The sequence below is a fragment of the Zootoca vivipara genome, chromosome 4 (assembly GCF_965207765.1).
Source record: "Zootoca vivipara chromosome 4, rZooViv2.hap1.1, whole genome shotgun sequence".
NCBI classification, from domain to species: domain Eukaryota; kingdom Metazoa; phylum Chordata; class Lepidosauria; order Squamata; family Lacertidae; genus Zootoca; species Zootoca vivipara.
In genome coordinates this window covers 81214770-81239850 of record NC_142587.1, presented here as the reverse complement: position 1 = coordinate 81239850, position 25081 = coordinate 81214770, and the positions used below count along the sequence as shown (strand labels likewise).

General features: G+C 42.6%; 2 protein-coding genes across 4 annotated transcripts in view; both read right to left on the bottom strand.

The window, feature by feature from the left end:
• Nucleotides 1–8780, bottom strand: part of ZDHHC20 (zDHHC palmitoyltransferase 20) — a 37912-nt gene extending 29132 nt beyond the window's left edge. The window contains exon 1 of the mRNA XM_035115097.3: nt 6967–8780. Within this exon, the coding sequence (XP_034970988.2) occupies nt 6967–7129 (163 nt within the window). The 5' untranslated portion in view covers nt 7130–8780. The remainder of the gene's footprint in view (nt 1–6966) is intronic.
• Nucleotides 8781–16021: 7241 nt separating this feature from the next.
• The window catches only part of MICU2 (mitochondrial calcium uptake 2), a 74611-nt gene continuing 65551 nt past the window's right edge, over nt 16022–25081 (bottom strand). For all 3 annotated transcript variants that reach the window (XM_035114701.3, XM_088668284.1, XM_088668283.1), the window contains exons 9-12: nt 22578–22749; nt 22032–22140; nt 19324–19481; nt 16022–16836 (exon numbers count right to left, since the gene is read on the bottom strand). In XM_035114701.3, the coding sequence (XP_034970592.3) occupies nt 16732–16836; nt 19324–19481; nt 22032–22140; nt 22578–22749 (544 nt within the window). In that variant the 3' untranslated portion in view covers nt 16022–16731. The remainder of the gene's footprint in view (nt 16837–19323; nt 19482–22031; nt 22141–22577; nt 22750–25081) is intronic.

Sequence of the window (25081 nt, the reverse complement as noted above, 5' to 3'; positions counted from 1 at the left end):
TTGTGCATTGTTCTTGGCAACATCTCTCATACACACACACACACACACACACACACACACACACTGCATTTTTGTGAGTTTTTAATCTATTCAAAAGTTGTATGCATGGAGAATGTCTGTTTACAAGGAACTGGTCAAGCATTCTCTCCCTAGACTTAGGCTCTTACATTTGGATACTGACTCCCAAATTTGTGCTCCCATTAAATTTTAGTGGGATTTGTGCAGGATATGTTTTCCAGTGGATTATGCCCTATATCTTTTGATCTCTTCCAACTGAACCTGAATTCAGGCCATTGGCACCGTTCTGAAAGTCTTGGCATCTTTTTACCCACCCTGAATCATCTGGACTCCACACACAAATATTTGATACTGAATAATTTCTGACAGGCTTAAAGGTTTATTTTGGGAATTCAAGAGATTGTCTGGCTGCTTATTTCTAGGAATGAACTAAGAGCATTCCAAATTATCTAGAAGTGACCATTTTAAATGTCTTCCCTTCAGCAATATCAAGTTAAATCACACTCTTTTATTATGTAAATGTTTTTGTTCCCTACCCAGTATGCAAACATACTAGGGACCTATTCCACTTTTATTTCCCCTTAAAATTCATACTCAAATGCAGCTTGTTTGTGTAATGATCTGACCACCACACTGCCAACTTCAGCTGGTTTACAAACTAACGTATTGACTTGAGACAAGATGGATTGAGTCATTTTGTAGTCCACATGCTTTTTGTATTGCAAAAGTATTGTGCTTCTTGAACAAACATCTACTGTATCTGACTTTTGGAAGACATCTGAAGGCAGCCCTGTACAGGGAGGTTTCTAATGTTTGAGGTTCTTTGTGTTTAAATATTATGTTGTAAGCTGCCCAGTGTGGCTGGGGCAACCCAGTCAGATGGGCAGCATATAAATAATAAGATTAGTAGTAGTAATAGTAGTACAGTAGTAGAAACAAGTTCTCAATTTCAAAACAACTCCCCCAATTTCCATACATGGTCTACTTAAGTTCCTCAAAGTTGTTTTGAAGGCTACTAGGATATAAAAAAACTTATTAAATGCTGCTTAATAATGAAGACAGAGCAGGAAAATACCAGTCTAGAGTACTGTATAGGAAATGAATCAGACACAAAGGAGATACCACACTTAGTATCCTGTCTAACGTAAACCCAGATGTTTCCTATTCTGCTTGAAACTGTACTTCCGATAACACACCTCCTCAAACTCAAAGTGCTCGACCAGCCTCTGCTTTTCAAGCATCTCCCACCTCCCTTCCTAGCCTTTCAACAGCTTTCTTCCTTTTAGAGGCTGGGCTGGATTGACAATGAATTGAAGCCAGCACAATGACTTCCAGTAGCACCGTGGGGTTGCCCCCACCCTCCTGCACTTGTGGGAGGTCAGGGGGGAAACTCCAGAAAAAGTGCATGGTGAAAGAGAGGTGAGATTGTTCTGTCTGGCAAGTTGAAATGCTTAAGCTGACAGAATTATCGCCATAATGCTATGTTGAATTCCTCCCACTATCCTCCACATTTCATACACAAATAATGCATGCAAAAAGAACAACGTTCAATATTCGTACCAGTGTTTTTTTTCCCTGCAACACAGCTGGAACACCATTATAAACCTGAGAACGCTGGCAACCCAACTCAAGCACAGTACTCTCTGCACCAGTAAAGGCAGCTTTCCTGAAACGAAATGGCATGTAAACTGTAACTTTGGCCATTGTCAGGACAGCTGCCTGGAAGGAAGAACACCAGACATATTACGCCTGCTGTCTGCCACACCCAGGCAAAGCGCTGTTGATTCTGCATTGCATCAGGTGACCATGTGAGCCAAGGATACTTCATCAGGAACTATAAACCTCTAGTACTTTCTCCTGCTGCTCTTTTGCTAAGCAACTTGCCTTCTTAATAAAGATTAACCTAGCTCCCTGTGTACTCACTGAGGTGCCCACCAGTGCACCTTCCCTCGGCCACTGACTTGGGTTTTTGCCTTCACATGCTGCTTTGACTATGTCTCTGTCCACCATCACCAGGCATAGCTGCCAAGTTTTCCCATTTCTCACGAGGAAGCCTATTCAGCATAAGGGAATTTCCCTTAAAAAAGGGAGAACTTTGGCAGCTATGTCACCAGGAACTGTCTTGCTCACTTGCCAGCCTTGACGATTAACACTGTGATCTGTAGTAGTGCGCTGAGACATTCCCACCCAAACACAAATGTGGTAGTCCAGTAAGAAGAATTAGGATGCTACAATGAGATCCCAAGTAGTCTTCTCTGGAAGTGTCTCAATGAATTCAAAGAGGCATGTAGCCTGATCTCACATGTTTACTCAGAAGTAAGTCACAGAGATTACAGGATTAGAGCCTCAGTTACCTTTAAGTAAATTTTATTAGGCCTATGGTCATTACTGTCCATTTCATTTAACTAACAGCATATGAAAGAACTATGTGCGAACTACTGTAGCATTACACAATGTACAAGCTACCAATAAAAAGGAAATTTCAAGCCACAAAAACAAGCACATATTTTTACTTTAGTAATTCTCCTGACAAGCAAAGGAAAGAATACAGCATTTAACATTCTGAGTCATTACAAATTTCAGAGTAAACTGTCTCCATCCTTCTTTTTGTCCCCTACTGCAAAGTGCCCACATTAATCAGCTTCTGCTTGGGACTTTTACACATCATAATAAAATCTAAATGTCAAGTGCTTTATTATAAAGAGTAAAAAAAACAAAAAAAACTCATCATGGTGCATGTCACATGCAATGATTTTTGTCTGGTAGGAGAACAGACGGCTGCCAGGAAGAAAAGCAAAAAGGTTTTCCTGCTCTTGAAGGTCAGATTTTCCTTTTCAATAACTTCATCTATAACAGGGGTCATCAAACTTTTTCAGCAGGGGGCTGGTCCACTGTCCCTCAGACCTTGTGGGGGGCCAGACTATATTTTGGAAAAAAAAGTATGAATGAATTCCTATGACCCACAAATAACCCAGAGATGCATTTTAAATAAAAGGACACATTCTACACATGTAAAAACACCAGGCAGGCCCCACAAATAACCCAGAGATGCATTTTAAATAAAAGGACACATTCTACTCATGTAAAAACACCAGGCAGGCCCCACAAATAACCCAGAGATGCATTTTAAATAAAAAGACACATTCTACTCATGTAAAAATATGCTGATTCCCGGACCATCCGCGGGCCAGATTTAGAAGGCGATTGGGCCGCATCTGGCCCCCGGGCCTTAGTTTTGGGACCCCTGATCTATAATCTTATGCATATATTATCACAGTGTGTATTAAAACAAGGGGGCACTTTCACTGGGCTAAATATCCCCCAACCATGTAAGTTGCAAGCTGACTGTATCATTAATAGTTGTTGTTGGAAGCCACCCAGGGGAACCCAGTCAGATGGTCAGCATATAAATAAATTATGATGATGATGCCTGTCTATACCAAGCATTTGCAATTTGTAATGAAAATTATCCAAAACTAAACATTTTACCTCTCCTTTATCCTCCCTATCTTAATCCAAAGCAACTACTCTATTCCGAACTTAAAAATGGAAAGAGTAATGCTGGTGGTCAAGAAAAGACTGTCTCAAGGCAAATCTTTAAAAATGTAGTATAAACACTGACAACTGGGAAACACTGGCCTGCGAGCGCTCCAGTTGGAGAACAGCCTTGACCAAAGGTGTGATGGGCTTTGAAGACACTCGAACTCAGGAAGCAAGGGAGAAATGTGCTAAGAGGAAGGCACACTTGGCAAATCCACACTGTGATCAACTCCCGCCCAGAAACCGATGTCCCCACTGTGGAAGGACGTGTGGATCCAGAACTGGCCTCCACAGTCTCTTATGGGCTCATTGTTAAACCATGTTTATGGAAGACAATATTACTCGGCTATGAGTGATTGCCGAAGAAGAAGAAGGAGAAGAAGAAGGAGGAGGAGGAGGAGAAAAATCTGGGATGCTAGAGGAAGATCACAGACTTAGCAGTCAAAGATTAATCCACCAAAATAAGTGCCATAAGCTACACACATTTGCTTTACAAAGCAGTTGCTAACTTTTTTTGAGGTTCCCATATGCCTGCTAGCTGTAACTCCTGAGAATAATTAACTCTTTTTTACTGGAGGAACATATAACTTACAATTTTGTTTCAATATATTTATGTATTTTGTGCATAAATAAAGGCATATATTTATGTATTTATGTGTGATATATATGGCCTAGTTCAGATATACGGTAATAATTCAGATATACGGTAATAATTTAGCACAAACTATGTTTTAGTAGCCAAGTTATCAAAACAGGATTAGATCCTGGTTTGATATTCAAATTTGTCGGAAGTGTTTAAGTCATAGTTTCAGGCATTATGGAAAGCATGTGGTTTAAGAAGCAAGGAAATATTTGCTGAAACTTGGCAAAGGGGATACATGGCTCATTCTAGGTTTGAGATCATAATGGCTGAACCAAGCTTATATGTGGCCTGGGCCTTCATGTGGCAATAGACACTGCATGTAAGAAAGAACAAAGAACCTGATTTTTTTTGAAGCCATTGGTTTTGTGAATGTCAATTGTTTGACCTAGAATTAGGGAGTTTTAAACAGTATGTTTAAGTCAATCCTTCAGGCATTCTACCAATAAAAGCTTCATAGGACAGGGATATAGATGAAGCCTTGATTGCTGAAAACATTATGAATATCAACACATATTTCACTCTAACATCTTAAGTTTCCTGTATGAGGTTATGTTAAAATGCTATATGCATTGTACTGCCGTCATAATAAATTCATAACAAAAGTAACCTAGTCCGACATCAGAAAGGGTTTCAGTAAAATAATCAGATCAGTGGTATCTTTGCTTTATGATACAGTATAGCATATATACTAGCCCTGTTTCAAATCAGGGGACATTTAATGCATGGCATTTGCCTCACCCTCAGCCAGCCATAACTTCTGCAAAGTGCATACATCTAGTATGCACAAAGGCTTATACAATCTGTACTCTATATTTACAGGCTACAAACTGCACACACTGAGTCTATATACATTGGGTTGTGTATGTGGAGTTTCTGCTTAGAGATCTGGATCAACACAATGCTAATTCTCCCTTTCCCTTGCACACACTGAACATCTACAGTGCTTAGGGGTCCTGCAGAACAGTGCAGGATGTGGTACTGGAAGCAGCAGGGAGAGGAGGAAATCGGTAGAATGCATCCCCCACCCTCAATCTGCAGAATTCCTCCAAGGATGAAAAAGCCTTTTGTGAATGGAACGAGCCCTTCTGTTCATGGATGGCAGAACCCTATGTTTTTTTATTATTTTAAGTTCCAGATTGTGAAACAGGAATATTGAACCCTTTTATATTTTATTTTAAAAAATTAATTCTAGAGGAAAACAAACAGCAAGTTTTTTGTAAATATTCCCATATTTCAACACGGAACATCCACATATTATTATTTATAGGACAAAGAGCTTTAAGGATGGCTAGTGAAGTAACTCAAAAGTTGAAGAAGAAGAAGAGTGGTCAAAGCTGGAAGCAATCATCTGCTCATTGGAGGAAATACACTCAAATAATCTTAGCTCCTTTGGTTGAGTTAACAACTCCTTACTCAATCACTAAACCATATCTGCCATTCAGCAAATAAATATGCATGAAGCCTGTTTTCAAAAATCTATCCTTTCATCTCCTTTAATTAGCCTAATTGCGGGGACAAGTGCTGTTAAAATGAGCAACTTGTATTAAGTGATCTTGAAGAGGCACCCATAATCATTTCATGAACAGCAGAGGTTTAGACTCATGCTAATGTCTTACCATACAATTGAAATTTATCTCTGAAACCATCATTCTATTTCTCTTTGGGGTGGAGTGTCTTATGCTAAACTACCCTACCACCCCGTAAGGGTCAATTATTAGACCCTTCCCAGACTATCTCACCAGGAACCTTGTTCAATGTATGCTTTCAAAGGAGCAATGACAAAAGAAGCACAATGAAGCACTGCAGGAGTGCTAAAGGACTGCTGTTCCTGTCCGCAAGCTCTAAAATTTTGTGCAAGAGCATTTTAGCATCAACCAAAACAACATAGGGGTCATGGTTAATGGCAGCCTCAAATGAATTAAAACTGAAGCAAAAACTTACAGGGAAGAGTGAAAACCCAAGGATTTTAGCATAGCGCAATGTTCAGTAACACCAGCATTTGCCTACTAACAAACACACATCAGTTAAACAGCAAGTCCCACAAAACCTAAAGCGTCCAAGATTTTAACACTCGAGATATGGGCTTGTTCAGGCTTCCACCCTATGCACACTTCTGATGTTTGACACCAAAGAGGGGCTTATTTAGACTACAATATGAACACAAAGGTGCTTTCAAGGAAACGTGAATGGAATAGCACTGCTCCGTCCTAGAAATACCCTGTTGCACTCACAATCAGAGCTGCAAAAGGGTGGATTTCCTCCTTCGGCTCCCTTCAGCGCCAAGCCTTGAAGGGGAGCCTCTAATCCACTTTAACAACCCGAAGTGCAGAGAGAGAGCGCGCGCGAGTGTGTGGTGTTTGCTGCTACCTCTTTCCAGATTCATAAACGCAGCAGACCACCCAGGACAGACCCTGTGCATGTGGCAGTGCCAGATACCAGGGTGAAAAAGAGGCAACAGGTCTCCCCAATACCCTTTAGCCACGAATAACCGCTGCTGCTGGGGCTGGGCTGCTGTTCAGCAGGGAGGAAGTAACGAGGGAGGCGGTGGTTGATTTGGGGAAGGAGGAATCACAAGATTTGCCTTGCCACCATTAACGTTTAATGGACTTAATGTTTATTTTTTGTGGTGGTGCTGCTAGGATGGAGGAGGAGAAGAGGGCCTCCACCCGAAACTCACCCCGCCGCCAAACCCACATGACAGCGGCGGTTTCAGGGGCATCCCAGGAAGCGCCTTTCCTGAGCCCGCCCAGCCCGCTTATACTCACACAAGCACAGCTCCACCACGTAGGCGTAATAGGACCAGGCCACAACCAGGGCGATGAAGACCACGGGCACCCACGCCAGCACCTTCTGGCAGCACTTGAGGACGTGCGACGGCGCCATCTTCCCCGCCGTCGAGCCTCCGCCGCCGCCGCCCGCAGGAGCCATCTGCGCCGCCGCCGCCGCTGCTCTCGCTGCTGCTCCCACCGCCAGGAACCGCCTCTCGGCTCTCCGCTGCGGCGAAGCCTCCTCTGCCTGCCTGCCTGCCTGCCTGCTAGCTAAGGGGGCAGGGCCGACCGGCCTCCTCTGCGCTGCGACTCGGGAGGGCGGGAAGAAGAGGCGCCTTCGCTACCCTCACGGAACAAAATCCCGACAGGGAAGAAGAGGGAGAGGGCGGCGCGGCGCGGCGAGGGAAGGAGACGCAGGGCTCCTGAGGCGGACGGCGGACGCCTCACGCCTCCCTCGCTCGCTTCCCGAACAGGCTTCCTTTGCACCTCCTCGGCCGCTTTCGTCTCCCCTCGCGCAAAAAGGCCGCCTCAGCTTCCCGAGACCTCCGCTTCTTGTCAAGGTCACGGGGGGTGGGGTGGGGTGGGGTGGGGGGCGAGGCAGCCCTGCCCTTGCCTGCTGCGCGGAGGGCTCCGCGGAAAAAGCGCTCCCGCCCTCGGCTCTGCAGTCCTCCTTCGCAGCCCAGGGAAGCCCACCGTTCTTCCGGGTCGTCGGAAGAGGCATTAGTGCACACGTACACCACACACCCCAACAACCCCTCTGGCTTAGTGGTCACAAGATGGGGGTGGGGAAGGGAGGTTTCGAGCCTCGCTGGTCATGAATTTGCGCTTCAGCGAACGCTTCGCCCCAAGCGTAGGGGATGAGGTCCCTTCGCCCCCACCCCCAATAAAATGTTTGAAGGGGCCTCCCCCCTCCCAAGTTGGTGGGCATTGCCATTCAGATGGTATTTGAGCATCGCATCATGTGATCAATTGTGCGTGAAGGGGCTTACCTACCCCCCAAAAAATATTTCATTCAAGGCATAGCTGCCAAGTTTTCCCTTTTCTCGCGAGGAAGCCTATTCAGCATAAGGGCAAATCCCTGTAAAAAAGGGATAACTTGGCAGCTATGATTCAAGGGGACAACCCTGACTCCCAAGTCTTTCATTTTGTGGGTGCGTCTGAAATAAAAGATCCTAGCTATCCAAGCTTGACAGAATTTATCATTCACCTGTCAATGAAGTCTGAAAGGTTATTCAAGCTATGGCCCACTAGCTCCATTCAAGTGGTCCCGCGGAAAGATCGTGGAATAGTCAATAGTGCCCATGTTTGGCCCTAGGCACTTTATTCCACACACCCAGAACCCATGGCTGTTCTATTCAGATGTTCTCTTCTCCATGCTATGGAGCTCGCCCCTCAGCCCCCCTCCAAGAGTGAGAGGGCAATGAAGAGGATGAGAGTTGAGTGTTCTTAAAATTGGTTTGAGATTGAGGGCCAAATTGTCAAAAGAGGCTAACAGGCCCCTGCCTAGGACCTGTGATTTTCACACATTCACACACACACACACACCCTGTACTGATTTTGACAATGCCAGCTAAGGTAGAAAGAACCCAATGTTTTCTTTTTCTCCTAGCTGTGGTTAATGAATTTTCATCGCTTGCTACCCTCATCCAAATTCAAAAGCAGGATGACTGCTGAATCAGGTGAGGCTGAACCTGACAGACTTATGCTTTCCTTCACAGGGCTTTGCACACCCATCACACTGGAAGTTCAGTTTGGTTTTACATTTTATGTACTTTTAGCAGGCAGCTAAAATTCTCCATAAAGTCTTCTTACTACTTAGTTTCATATTGAGCATTAATTCAAAGAATAAGCTCATGCACGTTAAAAGATAATGGTTACAGAGAGAAATAAAATACAAATGAGCATAATGGATTAGACTACTTTATTCTTGTTACAGTTAGACACCACACATAAATTCACTTGCACATCCACATCTACGCCTATTAAATTTCAAGCGCTTTTTCAAATCTGCTGCAATGAATTTAACAAGTTCTGCATGTGACATACTTGCTCTGACTGAACAGTAAATCTATTTCTCATGATTCACTTCTGAACTTTAACAATAATGGTAGAATACATTTCCATTGTACTTTCATATACATTTCACACTGCAGCAAAAAAACAAATAAATTATGGTATGTGTAAGAGTCTTCACTTCTGCTAAAAATATTCACCCTAGGAATAAGACAGAGTTGCAGAGTTTGACGACAGGAGAATGGGCCTTTTCAGTGGTGGTTCCACATTTGTGGAATGCTTTCCCCAGGGAAGCATGCCTGGTGCCACAACCGCCTGATTTTTGGCACAAGGCAAAAACATTTTTATACCCCCAGGTTTATATTTTTTAGTTGCAAGGATAGTTAAGTCAGTGGCCTTTGTTGTATTCCGCCTTGAGGTGAGGTGGATAGGACTTCTTCCTTTAAAATATATTGTTGGATGGGTATTTTCATCTTTGTTGCCATTTTTATCTGACTTTAAAGTCTTTATTATTTTATTTTAAGGTGTAAATTGCTTTGAGGCACTTGAGTACAAAAATGTGAATAATGTAATAAAAAACAATCACCTGGTAGCGTATACACACCATTTGCATATCAGAAATTAGAATAGCATCCTCTGTGTATCATAAGATGGCACAACGTATTGGCCAACCTTAGTGGAAAGAAGTGGTCTCATCTTCAAAGAAGCTGAAGCCCTGTTCAAAATATAAATTAAGCAGTGAAGGGATTGAAATAGATCTTTGATGGACTCCCTTTGGGACTGGGGTCCTAGCTGATAGTTGGCAATTGGCTCTCCTATCTTATCTTTCAAGGTCGTGTCGGTATACAAATTCCTAATGCAGTTCAAAAGATTAGTATCGGTACCCTAGCAAACCGGTCTGGTCCATAGCCAGTTATGAGGTACTGCGTCAAATGCTGCTCTTACAACATCAGAAAGGCAAGATTATGTTACTAAAATAAGAGTTAGGTATGTGCTTTGGCTTGTAGACCAGAAATAGTTTATTAAGTATTCCGTCAAGACCCCCTACAGTTTCCAGTCTGATATAAAATAAATGTGAGAACCATTGGCTTAGAGCAGTTGTCTTCAACCTTTTCAGACCCAGAGACCCATCTTTAACCCAAACGTGTGTTTGGGGACCCTTTTCTTAATCTTTTACCATATATTATATGGTGGAAGCACTCCTGTTGTGACCTACCTTGGATCAGGCTGTGGCCTGATAGGAGATCCTGACCTACCAGTTGAAGACCAATGGCTTTTAACAGCTGGGGCCCTCCAGATGTTTTGACTTATGCCTCCCTTGACCCCCAATATTATATTGCTTTGCCCGCTACTGGCATGTAGCTCCCACAAGGTTGCTCGTGGGCAATGTGACCCTCAAGCTTAAAATGTTCCCTACAACTGCTTTGCACACACACACACAGCCCTTTATTTTTAGCTGAGGTGGGTAGGTATATTCAAGTTTATAGCACATCAGCAGTTTGCCTATATCCAACTCTTATCTTAGAAATATGCCACTTGTTTGGTGCTGTGGCGGGCAGCTAAAGCAATTTTGGATCTCATGGGCCTTTGGAGTAGGCACCATCCAACAGAATGTGACTAAATATTTATTCTCTACTATACCACAGACGTTTTAGGCCACACTTATTTTTTAAAGTGCCTAATCAATTTTTACAATTCACAATAACTGTTGGCCTGTCGTGTTGAAGGTTACCATTGCAGTCTCGAGAAAAAGAGGCCTCTCTGGTGCTTAACCCAGCTTTAATGCAGATTAGGTATCTGAGAGCAGATATACAAATGCATGTAAGGCTTTTTTGACAGAGAATCATTATGCACACCTCGTATAAATGAAAAGACAACGAATCTGAACTATTTAGTTTGGAAACTCATTGGCTATAATGTAGAACCAGATTTGCAACATCCGATTTATAATAAACATTAAGCACCAGGAAAGCAAACGGACCAGGAAACTCCCAGATTTCTGCTTGAAACAGCAGAAGTCCAAGAATATTACTCTGATCCATGATGCTAGGAGGGGCAGATCCTTATAATGCCGAAAAGCATTTAGACACAATTTAACAAATTTTATAAATCACTTTACCTGGCTGATATCAATCCTTCTAGGACAGAAATACAGAACTCGCTTGATACTTTGGCTTCCCTGTACTACATGTATCAACAAACGTTTGCCACATTCATAAGTAGACATAGGAACAAACTATAGAATTGAAAATGGTAATAAAGCTTTCTCGGCCAGATGATTTAATGTGGAATAGTATAAAGCATTTAAGGGGTAGATTATCCACCTTGCATGCAGAAGGTCCCAGGTTCAATCCTAGCATCTCCAGGTAGGCTGGGAATGTCTAAAACCCTGGAGAGGCGCAACCAGTCAGTGTAATGACTCATTATAGGGCAGTTTCCCATGTTCCAATTAACTATTGCTTTGTCCATCAAAGTTGTATTTCCCTTGGAGGGCTAGGATATCCTAGTTTCATCCCTCACTCGATATACTTAGTGGGTTCCTATTTTCAAGAGTGGAACCTATTTGCTGTAGACCTGTTTACTGAATATGCACACCTGTTTTAATTCTAGTGTCTCAGTTTTCATGGCAGATATCACACTGCCAGTGGTTGTGTGTGTGTGTTTCTTGTGTGTCTTTCAACAGAAGTATTGATGTTCATTCTTGAAGCACACACTGCCATCTTGAACATGCACACCAACTTGTTCCTGTATCTCAAAACCTCAAGGCAGATACAGTAATGGGTTCTCCGATGGTGTTAACATTTCCCATGTTCCACTTGAAAAAGGGTGCTGAGGTTGAGCTCATACTGGAACGAAATGTTGTATTCTGTCCTGTACATATTCCGTTCCAGTATTTCTGCATTCAGTGAGGATTTTGACCCACATACTGAAGTCCCAGGTGATAGACCCTATCAACTTCACTTCATTGGTTTTCTGTGCTACTCGCTAGAATCAATGTGAGCTTTTCTAGTGAAATGTACTTGTATTTGGCCAGAGTCCAAAGTTCCTCCTCTGCATACATGACAGCTATTTATTTTGTGCAAGGAGACCTTTGAGCAGATACCTAGTGTGAGGAAAACCAGGTTGCTTCTAGAGGAGTTTGCTGTGTGTGCAGAAGCATATTTTGGAAAGTTGATTAAGCTCATAGCTCCTTCAGTTCTTATGTGCTCATGGCTAGAACAGCAAGAACAGCATTTCATCTCTCTGGATCTCTGACTTATTTAAAGCATTCTACCCTACTTTTCCCAAGCAAATAAAATCCACGAAGCAGTTTCCAATTTAACCAAACCAATATAATACAATATAAATACAAAAATACAAATGAAATTAATGAGTCACCAAAGCGATTAACAAACTTTATAAAAACATATAAAAACTCTTTGAGTTTAAACAAAACAGTTTAAATGATCAGCTCTATTATTTTTGGGAAAACACCCAGATCTTGATCACTGTTCATACGGTCAGAAACTTCTCACCACTGCTCCAGTGCTGATCATTGCCTCGTGTGAGCTCTGAGTCATTACAGGCCTTAGTTAAAAATTTATCTAACTGACCCAACCTAGGCTCCTGGGCAGTAAGGAGTATGGGAGGGCTTCCTGTCTCAGTGGAGCTTTGTTTGCGTAATAAGGTCTACTGGAGCATTGATGTGCCTTGTGTTTCTAGTCTGTCTTCTGGTTTTCCCTCTGGCCCAGATTGCTCTTTGGTCTCGAGTTATGGCTCCAGAAATCCCTTACGAATACAAAAGTTCCTTATACCAAGCAACACCATTTACACTAGTTGGCAGCAACTATCCAAGGTTTAGCAGCAGCTCTCCAATGGTGGCAAGATGACCTCTTTGAAGATTGAGTTTATGGCAGTCTGGGAAGCCTTTTACAGCCTAAGGGCCAGGTCAATAACTACCCTCCCCTGCATGGGCCATTTTTTAAAAAGTGGCCACCTCTCAATCACTTGACATTATGATGTCAGGTGGGACTTGCTTGTCAGCTGATTGGTACTGACAGCAAGCCCTGCTTTGCCGGTTTGTCAGTATCGTTTGGAATCAAACTGTTTCTTCAAGCTGCGGACCAGCAAATCTGTCTGTAAAGCTGGCCCACAGTGGGGAAATGTTGGTTTGCAGGGGCAGCTTTAATCCGGTGTGCACTTGCCAATGAACTTCAAGGGGCTTGCTGTCAGCACTGGTCAGTAAGCCCTGCTTGTCAAGAAACTGTTGAGGGTGGGCTTTAAACTCCTGTTTGCTCTTTGCTGCTGTGTCTTTACTTGCTCCATACCTGTCATATGATGACACAGGTGTGGGGCTGGTGAGTATGGTTGGGGAAGATGGCCTCATAAGCCAAAGTAGGACTCTAGTGGGCTCTAAATAAGTCACAAACCAGAGGTTCTCTATCACTGATCTAGAGTCGTGTGTGTGTGTGTGTGACCTGATGGTCAGGGGCCCCCTTTACCTATAAAGACAGCTTCCAGGTCATGTGGCCAGCATGACAAAGCTGCTTCTGGCGAACCAGAGCAGTGCACGGAAACGCCGTTTACCTTCCCGCCGGAGCGGTCCCTATTTATCTACTTGCACTTTGATGTGCTTTCGAACTGCTAGGTGGGCAGGAACTGGGACCGAGCAACGGGAGCTCACCCCATTGCAGGGATTTGAACCGCCGACCTTCTGATCAGCAAGCCCTAGATTCTGTGGTTTAACCCACAGCGCCACCCTCTCTCTCTCTCTCTCTCTCTCTCTCTCTCTCTCTCTCTCTCTCTCTCTCTCTCTAGATCTTATATTTACAATGTCTTGACCCTTATTACTTCTTATTACTTAATGACTTAAACATATACAAACGTTTATTAATATAATGCTGCAGTGCCAAAAAGCCACCAAACTCGATGAGAACTGCATTATACATAACATTAAAAAGCCACAAGGTGTGATAAAGAGCATTTATCATAAAATTATCAAGAACATTGAAATAAATTATATGCATTTTGAAAGCCTCCTTAAATGCCCTTGATCAAGGCTTAGCTTTCTCTGGATTGTACCCACAGTCTAGATTTAGATATTCATGGAGGTTTTTAAGCAGAGGTTGGATGGCCATCTGTCACGTATGATTTAGCTGAGATTCCTGAATTCAGGGGGTTGGACCAGAGGACCCATGGGGTCCCTTCCAACTCTTATGATTCTATGAGCATATTAAACATGGACATTTTCTCTCCCATTTTAGAAACCATCAAATTAGTCTTTGAATGTTGACTCTGGAGAGGGAGTATTAGAAAACCTAAGGGCTCCACCTTGTGGGATAGTGGTGGTATTTTATTTCCCAAACAAAGCTGCAAACATACTTAAAAACAGGTACGCCCCATGGATAGCCACTGATGCATAAAGAAAATCACAAAAAGAAGGGTGTGGGGACAAAAGAAAAATGTAGATTTCTGCATATGCTAATTTATAGGTGTTGATGCAAACATATAAATAATGATTAAAATTTAAACAGAAAGGTCTTACTGGGGAAAGGCTGTGAGGTGACCTTTGTGGCTGCTCCATCCGCTGCAAAGAGGAAATGTCCTAATTGCCCTAACGGTTGATGGGCAACTTCAAAGCATCTGCTCTCCTTTCTTATGGTTCTTTATCTTTCAACTGGACTTGAGATCTTCTCTGTGAAACAGGACACGTGACCACCCAACGTACTGAATTTTTGAATCATTTCCGGAGAAAACAGGCAACAGGACTTTGTGAACCATGAGCTGTCCTTAACGAACCACACGAAAGAACAGGCTGGAGTCTAATTATCTTAATTAGGCATGGGAACTGTGCTATATGGGTGCAGCAGATGACAGCAATCGCTATTCCAAGGCTGCATAGCTCCAAAAGAATCTGGAGTGGTGCACTGCTAATAGAGGATTTTGGGTGGCAGGGAGTTATTGTACGTTGAAGTAGAGACAGAATGGGTGGCGGCAGAGACAATGATAGTGGCCATTCAGGCATTTCTCCCCCCCCCCCCCGTGAATAAATTACTGTGCTATAAATATACACAGCACTGTGTCAATCATTTCCACTAGGAAAGTACGACAGCAAATAACAAATAACAGACACAATTATGTTTGCTGAATTTATTACAGGGGTGGCCAACCCTTTATAGTCTGAGGACCACATGCCAGCATTGGATATGGTCAGTCTAGGCACCCACCCACCCATAATTTCTAGCCCTCTCCTCTCCAGCACAGAAACACTGCCTTTTACTTTCAACACAGTATTTTTCCATGAAGGCCATTACAAGGATGGCATAAGAGGCTAGGACTCTGCCAGCAAGTCCTGTTGCCACGACTTTATTACACTAGAATGCGTGTCTTTATTACACTAGAATGCCTTGCTCTTCTGGATGAATGAAGATGCTGGTGGCTCCTTCGCCCAGCACTTACCTATATCTATATCCATATCTATAACTGCATGCTTTATTGGTTTTAAAAACTGTGTAACCTAAGTAATCAACAGAAGTAATCAACAGAAACAGCACTTCTCTGCTAAGTGGCGAGCTCAGCACTGCTCTCCATCTCCACCCACCGTCAGGCCAGACTATCAGGGAAGGCGGCAGGAGGGATGGGGGAGCTGCAATCAGCCGGGTGCTCAAAGCAGCGAATGAAGTGGCTGCAGCCACCCCCGCCTTCATTTCCAGGCGAGGGGGAGACCCCACAGTGGTGGGGGTTAGAGAGATCCTTGCCTCAAACATCGCAACAGCCCTGTCCCCAGCAGACTGGATTCGGCTCAGAGGCTGCTGGTGTCTAAATTACAGATTGGCATTGCACAGTTTCTTATTTGTATTCAAGTTAACTTCCCTCCCATTTCTATTTATACTAAAGTTAGAGGTCTGGTTAACTCCCCCCTCCCAATTTCAATCTCTTTTCTCCTGAAATAATCAAGATGCTCATTGCTCTGCAAAGCTGAACCACTACGGACATAGCAAGCCCATAGAGAAAAAGTAATTGCCAAGCTCAGTGTCAAGGATGGCCAGAAACTATTTCATTTATATCTACCAAAAGACACTTTATTTTCCACCCATTTATTGACTGCATGCAACATTTTGTCTATACAAATTCACACCATTTACAATCTTCCAGTTTATGTAAACATGTTCCTATTTCCAGGCTGGAGTGAGAGATGCAAAGCATACTGCAAACAGAATAGTCAAAAATATATTTGTATAAATTAGAAGAAAAATATACAGGAATATACAAAGTTTCAGTCCAGTAATTGTTCAGAACTAGTGAAATCTGTGAGGCAACTGAGGATTGTCGTTTTAAAATGATTGTTGCTTTATAAAATTCATACTGGAGTTGTAGGTTTCGGGCTTTTCTTCTTTCTGGTCACAGGATATCCTTTTAAGTCTTTCAGCCCTGTTAACGGGACGTGCTTTTCTTATGAAACATTTGCAAAATGAAACATTTCTACTAAATTCCAGGCAGACTGATCAATTCAGGGATTTTGATAGTATCCATTTTTTAGAGCTTCAGTACTATTGGGAATTAAAACACCTTATGAAATCTAGAAATTGTAATAGTCCCCCATCAATGTTGATTATACTGATAAATACTGTAGAATTATAATGAGAAAATAAATTTGTTCAATACTAAATTGTATAAAGATATTCTCTTGTATCGAATATAGCCATTATGTAAACAAACATACACAAAAAGCAAACCCAGACATTTATAGTTGTAAAATGATGCTTTTTTCTAGAAGGGACTTTTCCCGGTTTGTTTCCAGACTTCTTTTGCTCCTTTAATGCTCTCCCTTTTCACACATTTCCAGTAACCTGGAACTCCTTGCTGCTTAGGCACCTGTTTGTTTGGTTTAAAAAATAAAATAAAAAACAACATCATTAATTACCACACTGCATTTAAGTTTCTTTTTCTTTTTAGTTGGCTATACCAGATAGAGAGGCAAGGCAATGACTTGGATGAAACCCAATGACATTTGGTCCTTCCCCACCAAGAGCTGTCTCTGGAGTGGCCATTCCACTTAATCATTATGAGCAGCTAGGAACAAGAATACTTCATCTGCTTATTTCCACGTTCCTCCCCAATCCCCTTTTTCATTTGTATCACACTTTGAGTACACTCACAGAAGCAGTACATAAAGGACAGCAAATAAGTAGACGATTGAATATGATGTATTAAGTTATTTAGACTTGCCCCATTAACCTTGATCCATTATGGCCATTAGAAACTTGGCTGCTAACTTCCATGGAGTTGGGGATAAAATCCCTAACACAATTATTTAAGGACAGTAGCCAACTAACTCATCCCATCAATGTAAATATTTGATCTTGTGCAATGAAACTTTCTCTCATCCCCTGTTCTGGGGATATTCTGTTCTTTTTATCTTGTATTTTTATGCTGTGAACCTCCCTGAGATCTACAGATGAAGGGAAGTATACAAATTTAACAACAACTTAGTTATTCTACATCATGTTATGCTGGGTAGATTTCAATCTGGTTATGAGTTCGCCTGATAGGTTTTCACTGTATGTGTGGGTTTAAATTTTAGGGTCTAAGAGAGAGACCTCTCTGAAGCTAGGAAAAAGTTCTCCTCACAAAGCAGATGGGCATATTTCGGTCTTCTCCTGTGGGGTCTGTCACACCTTATTGTTGAGCCATCTGGGTGTTACTAATCTGAGCTTTTGGCTTACTAGAGCAGCGTTTCTCAACCGCTGTTCCGCGGCACACTACTGTGCCGCGAGACGCTGGCTGGTGTGCCGCGACGTGCGGCGACGAGAAGGGCGATTTGCAGAACTACCGTACCTATGTGCGGAGAACCTTCTCAGCATGGCTGCGTTTGAGCGCGCCCTTCACAAGATGGCGGCGATTCCTGTCATAACCCGCCTGCCTGCCCCGCCCGCACCACCACCACTCTCCGCTCTCTCTTTTATCTCTATGGTTCCTCCTCGAGCGTCCCTTTGACTTAGTTGTCTATGGTCTTCCGCACCCAATTGAAAGCCGCCGAGCGCTCCCCCTCCCCTACTCACCATTTCTGCAGCCGCAACCTCAGCCCAGACCCCCCAGAGAGGAAAAAGCAGCAGAACCCCCAGTATCCCAACATGCACCGCAACCTCAGGACGGCCCAGCCGGGTTCGACGGGAGGAGCGGAGCCACGTGGAAATGAAACGATGCATTTTGTAACGCATAAAAATCGCACAGGGACTCCATAGGTGCAAAGAGAAGAGCCTCTTTTGTCCAGCCAGCATCCAAACTGTCACTCTGTCAGGGAGTGAGCGGCCTCTTCGGCGAGGAGCACGTGCTGGCAGAGAAATCAGCGGCTTGTGAAGCCTTATTACAGGAGATTGCAACCAACACAGCAATTGGCAAGTGTTTCTTACAGTCATAATTATAGTCAATATAGGGCGGCACAGAGTTAATTTTTTAAACTTTTTTAATGGTGGTGTGCCGCGTGATTTTTTTCACAGAACAAGTGTGCCGTGGCCCAAAAAAGGTTGAGAAACACTGTACTAGAGTCTCTGGCATGGAGCGCTTTTTCACTCTTGGTCTCTGCTTGTGCTAGCACTGAATGATAGTGGTTAATCTGGTAGATGCATTTTATACAAGTCTCTTGTAGCAGCAGAAGGAATTGTGGTTGATGAAATTCTAGGCCCTACACTTTCCCAAATTCTCAGTACAAGCATGTTGGTATGGAAGAAGAAGAAGAAGAAGAAGAAGAAGAAGAAGAAGAAGAAGAAGAAGAAGAAGAAGAAGAAGAAGAAGAAGAAGAAGAAGAAGGAGGAGTAGTAGTAGTAGTTTGGATTTGATATCCCGCTTTATCACTACCCGAAGGAGTCTCAAAGCGGCTAACAATCTCCTTTCCCCTCCTCCCCCACAACAAACACTCTGTGAGGTGAGTGGGGATGAGAGACTTCACAGAAGTGTGACTAGCCCAAGGTCACCCAGCAGCTGCATGTGTAGGAGCGGAGACACGAACCCGGTTCCCCAGATTACGAGTCTACCGCTCCTAACCACTACACCACACTGGCTTGGTTTGTACATGGTTTGTGCCTCCCTTCATCAACTGGATGTTCAGTGAAGTCTAATGAGCATACACCAGAAGCAAACAACTTAATAGGCTAGCTAACTGTTCCATCAAAAGTTCATCTTAATAAGAAAACTCTTTGTTTTTAATTCCACCTTAAAAGCAGTAGCCCTGTAAAATTTCCACAATTACCTATTTTCACAAACTGCTCCCACTAGGATTATATGGTCTATATGCTGGCACTTTGACTGATTAAAAACAGTTACTCCATTAAACATTCTATTTTAGGAATAAGGCTTCATTACCCTTAAGCCTCGATGCATCCTGTTTTTTAGGACTCCAAGGAATTCTGCATGGCTGAGGCAATTGTCTCCATCCAAATCAAAGATCTTGAAGATGGTGTCCAAAACATTTTCTGAGAGTTCCTGTCCTGTAACAGCTTTCACAGCTCTCTTGAACTCGGCTAATAACAGCACAACACACCATACATTACCATTAAAAGGTAAAATAACTAGGGAGATTATAGATAAATTTATGGAACTGAATAGTTGAAAGATCTATAAATTTAACAAATAAACTATTCCTTCTGAGTGCACAAATGTAGCGTCTTGGAAAATTGATATGAGAAATCATAGAACTAATCTGATCAGCTGTGTCAGCTGAGTAGGATATTCCTGGACTTAAGTTCGGTTGAGTAGGGTACTCCTGGCTGGATCAGTCTAATAATATGTCAATCTCCCAGGACATTCTTTACAAGATCTCAAAGTAGCTGTCTTATTACAAAAGAATTTCAGAAATAGACTGGAAAGAGAAGTTGCTGAACTGCAACTTATTACCAAACTTAAAACCATGGAGAGACCTGGTCTGAATAAAGACATTGGATTCTTATCTCATTATACATGATAAAGCTATCTTTAGCCATCTCACCCCTTGCTTTTTCCTGTAAGACCAAATGCAGTCGTTATCAGTCGTCAACAGGTTTACCACACCTATCAGCCAATCACCCATTCCCACCACCCTTCTGAGTAATACCTCCCCCCCCCACTAAAGAAGGGTCTGGTGACTTCTGTTTCAGTGTATCTGAAGAAGTGTGCATGCACACGAAAGCTCATACCAATGAGAAACTTAGTTGGTCTCTAAGGTGCTACTGGAAGGAATTTTTTTATTTTGTTTTGACTACATCAGATGAACACAGCTACTTACCTGTATCTAATAATATGATTTCTGATACAATATTACAGGGGCTGCATTGGCTGTTTTAATTCTCCATTACTCCTAGGCAAGCAAGCACGTCTGTTCTTAGGTCTGCTAAAGCCAGATGCTGTCTTAGTTCACAATTGGCATTTACAATTGGCTGTTAAGAGTTTCTCTTTGATACCTAGATAGGAGATTTTCTCTTTGAGGTAATTATGCTGATGTGCTGAGTTCTCGAAGAGAAGATAGGTGTCTAACATTCTTGACAAAAGGCAGGCTCATATCAGGATGGGACGCGGGTGGTGCTGTGGGTTAAACCACTGAGCCTAGGGCTTGCCAATCAGAAGGTCGGCGGTTCGAATCCCCGCAACAGGGTGAGCTCCCGTTGCTTGGTCCTGGCTCCTGCCAACCTAGCAGTTCAAAAGCATGTCAAAGTGCAAGTAGATAAATAGGTACCACTTCAAGTGGGAAGGTAAACGGCATTTCCGTGTGCTGCTCTGGTTCTCCAGAAGCGGCTTTGTCATGCTGGCCACATGACCAGGAAGCTATACGCCGGCTACCTTGACCAATAATGCGAGATGAGCGCCGCAACCCCAGAGTCGGTCACGACTGGACCTAATGGTCAGGGGTCCCTTTACCCTTTACCTTAATCTACTACCTCTTTCATAGGGACCCAGGTGGCGCTGTGGTTAAACCACTGAGCCTAGGGCTTGCTGACCAGAAGGTCGGCGGTTCGAATCCCTGTGACGGGGTGAGCTCCCGTTGCTTGGTCCCAGCTCCTGCCAACCTAGCAGTTCGAAAGCATGTCAAAATGCAAGTAGATAAATAGGAACCGCTACAGCGGGAAGGTAAACGGCGTTTCCATGTGCTGCTTTGGTTTGCCAGAAGCGGCTTTGTCATGCTGGCCACATGACCTGGAAGCTATACGCCGGCTCCCTCGGCCAATCATGCGAGATGAGCGCGCAACCCCAGAGTCGGTCACGACTGGACCTAATGGTCAGGGGCCCCTTTACCTTTTTACCACCTCTTTCATATGCATGACTTTGAAGATTAGGACCTGGGGAAGTTTGTTTATGTTTATTGCTTACTTTGAAGACTTCTTTGTTACTTCACTCTGCCCATGTGGAATCCACATGGGAACTTAGTGGGAGTTTCCTGGGATGTACCTGGATGAATCTTATTGGTTCTTTTGAATCCTGTGATGTATTTCCATTGTCTAATAAAGTAGCCTGCGCGGTTTGCGAGGGAAGCCTCTTCTCTCTCTCTCTCACTTCTGCCCCCAGAGCTTCTGCGGGTCAAAGCTCACCTGTCTCTGTCTTTCTTTTTTCCTTTACCCCATCCTTCCTTAGACTGATGAACTCCTATACACAAACATAATTTGAATTATGTGATCAAATAAACTATCAAAACATTGCATTCGAAGTCCTTAATATTAATTTTTCAGCTTCTTAATGGGATCTAATCACTACTTCTTGTCTTGAAGACTGGAAGAAGACAACAAGCTGCCATCTTTCAGTTGCCAGGGCAGGCAGCAGTCGTGGCTGATGATGAGGTGTAGCATCTCCCAGCTGACAGAGGAGGAGTAAATGCCAGGAAAAAATCCTACTGCTGCTTCTCCCAACCACCAGTAAATAGTGATCTGTTATCTTCAACTGGTTGTCCAAAACAAGTAGCAAGGAACTGAGAGGGACTCAGAATCCTTTTTATAAAAGGAGAAAACACCACACGACACAGGTCTATAGCACACATTTTCAGAAGTCACTTGCAAAGTGCATTTTCTTGCTTAACATTCTGATGTGCAAAATTATGTACTTCTTACCTCGTTTAACAGGGCGGCTGGCTACCGTGAACATTTTCAAGGCAATTGAAAAATCTTCTAGGCGGTTTGTAAACTGGCAGAAAGTCTTAAATTCCTCCAAACTGATACTCTGAAATACCGAATATTTATTTTTAGGTGAGTGATTCAAAACTGAGCATTTTCTTAAGGCATTTAATATTATTATAAAGTTGTGGTGTAATGGTTAGAGTGCTGGAATAAGACTTGGGAGACCAGGGATCGAGTCTCTACATAGCCATGAAGCTCACTGGGTGACCTTGGGCCACTCACTGTTTCTAAACCTAGCCTACGTCCCAGGGTTTTTGCAAGGATAAAATGGGGAAACTGAGAAGCATTAACACCATTGAACTCCTTGGTGGAAAGGTGACATATAAATGTAATAAAAAATTAAGAATTAAAGATGGTAAAGATTGGAACAACAACACAAGTCAAGTAAAAATGAATGCCTTTGCTATACTTTAGATTTAGGAAGAATGTTATTCAATTACACCAGAAAAAGCCATTCAGGTTTAGAAACTCCATACAAACCTCTCCTGCTTGGATCCTTTCCTTCACATTTTGCCAGTAAATTTCATTGTTCTCTTGCTCAGTAAAATACAGCAACCACTCTACAAAATCCTCTTTTCTCATGAAGGCTAGACCTTTGGAAAATTGGATGAATTCCATCTCTTGTACCTCTGCTTGTAAATCCTGCATAAATCTAACAAACAATAGTTGCAACTTAATTCCTTTCATAAGCAGAGAATACGAACCATTTATTATAGTAAAGATAATGCTCTCACGTTTATAAGGAACTCAAACACTGCACATAAGCAGGATCGCCTTGAGGTTCACTGTTTTCTCTCACAGCTATTATGCTGTGAAAATGTCTCACCTTAATTTTCCAAAAACTAATCAGGTAGAAAACACAAAACACAAATTGTTGGCTTCCAGGTTTCAATGACAGGAACTTCCATAACTCAGTAAGCTGAGATGATTTAAGATGCTCATTGTGAGAAAAAGATATACTTCCAATAATGTAGTTTTAACCTTTCCAATTTTGTCATGTTGTCTTTTAGCAGTTCTACCAGTAGGGAACACTCTAAATCCATGTTTATGAATGTTGTAGCAGCAGGCTGTGTGCTGAGAAAAAGTGCTGCTACACATATGCATAACTTTTACCTGAGTGGGAAAGGATATTTAAACATGGAAGTGGCATAAAACTTGTATCAGCAGCCAACTAGACAGAAAATGGAACAACAAAAAGACTCACATAGCTTTAAAATTGAGAGTATTTGAGGAAAGCTGTAAACAAACAGAATAGCGGAACGAAAGGTGCTCCAATAGTCTTAATAAGGAATAATGATTGATTAGGCACAAATAACTGTAACAATTATTACCCAAGTGCTCTGCCTCAAAAATCCTTTACTTTGATATAAAGTGGTCCACACGTATTTAAGAACGTTACAAAAAATAACTTTATGTAACAGTAATGAATAATAATAATAATAATAATAATAATAATAATTTATACCCCACCCATCTGGCTGGGTTTCCCCAGCCACTCTGGGCAACTTCCAACAGAATTAATGATAATAATAATAATAATAATAATAATAATAATAATAATAATAATAAAGCGATAAAACATCAGACATTAAAAACTTTTCTAAACAGGGCTGCCTTCAGATGTCTTCTAAAAGTCAGAGAGTTGTTTTTTTCCTTGACAACTGATGGGATCCAAATATTCATTGGGTGGGGGAAATCTTATTTATTTCTCTATGTTACTAAGGCGGGGCAGGGGGAGAAGAGAAGGAAGACCTTATCTGTAGGAAAACTGATCAAAACCTTTGCCTTTCCTCATCCCGATAAATAAAGAGAACATAAGAATAATGTCACCTAAAATATGTCACCTTTGTCATTGGAATTAAAACTCTGCCAGCTCTTTGAACACATTTTTAAGATCCACAGCAGGGGTGGGGAATCTCTTGCCCATGCACCAACTTGCAGGGGCATCAAAAGGGCTTCTTGTAACCGCCAATCAGTTGACTGGCAGTTACAGTGACTTATTTGGGGTTTCAGTCACTTGATGTCACAATGACACCAGGTGATTGGCAGGTGGGTGGTCCCGCCCACTGGTTAAAGTTGGCCTGCGTGGGGTGGTGGAGATTAGGGTCTGGTCTGCCTGAAGATGCAACCATCCATAGTCTAGAACAGTGATGGCCAAACTTGACCCTCCAGCTGCTTTGGGACTACAACTCCCATCATCCCTAGCTAACAGGACCAGTGCTCAGGGATGATGGGAATTGTAGTCCCAAAACAGCTAGAGGGCCGAGTTTGGCCATCACTGGTCTAGAAGGATAAGGGGAGGAGATAACTTTTACCCTTCCCTCTTGAAATTGAATATTGAAAAGATTGCTCTGGAGTGTGGGAGAGACAATCTGGAGCTGCATATGAGGCAGAGCAGAGGGTTTGGGAGCTCAGCCAAAAATGTTGTGTCATTCCTGAGATCCTCTGCTCAACTTTTGAGAAAAGGAGCCATTCTGTTTGGAGAGGATTAGTCAGAATACAAACCAAGTTCAACTAACTGGGCCTGGATCCGACCTAGTGCTTCTAACTCCACTTCCATAGACCCCACCCCAAAAGACTTGCATTGTTGAAAGCCAAAGTTTACAAAGGTTTGGGACAATTTTTTTAAATTAAAAAAATACGGTACACATTTTAAATCACGAAGACAATTATCAGCTACAGAATACGGTTTGCTTGGCAGTCTCTGGAGCCTTTCAAGTGGGTGTGTTGATTCTTCCACCAGGAATTACGGAATGGAAAGACGTGTTTTAAAAAATTATTTAAAAGCCCCAGCTACGTTTCTGGCACGCCTCTGCTGCAGCTGTTGCGGAAGTGCAAGAACCAGCTAATTCATAAAGAAAGTTTTTGAATCCTTTTGTACTATCTGAATAATACTAACAAGGAGGAAGACAAAATCTGCACAGAAGTGCAGTATTTAAAAATAAGTATTCAGAGACTTCAGAGGAGAATGTCGGCTGTGCTAG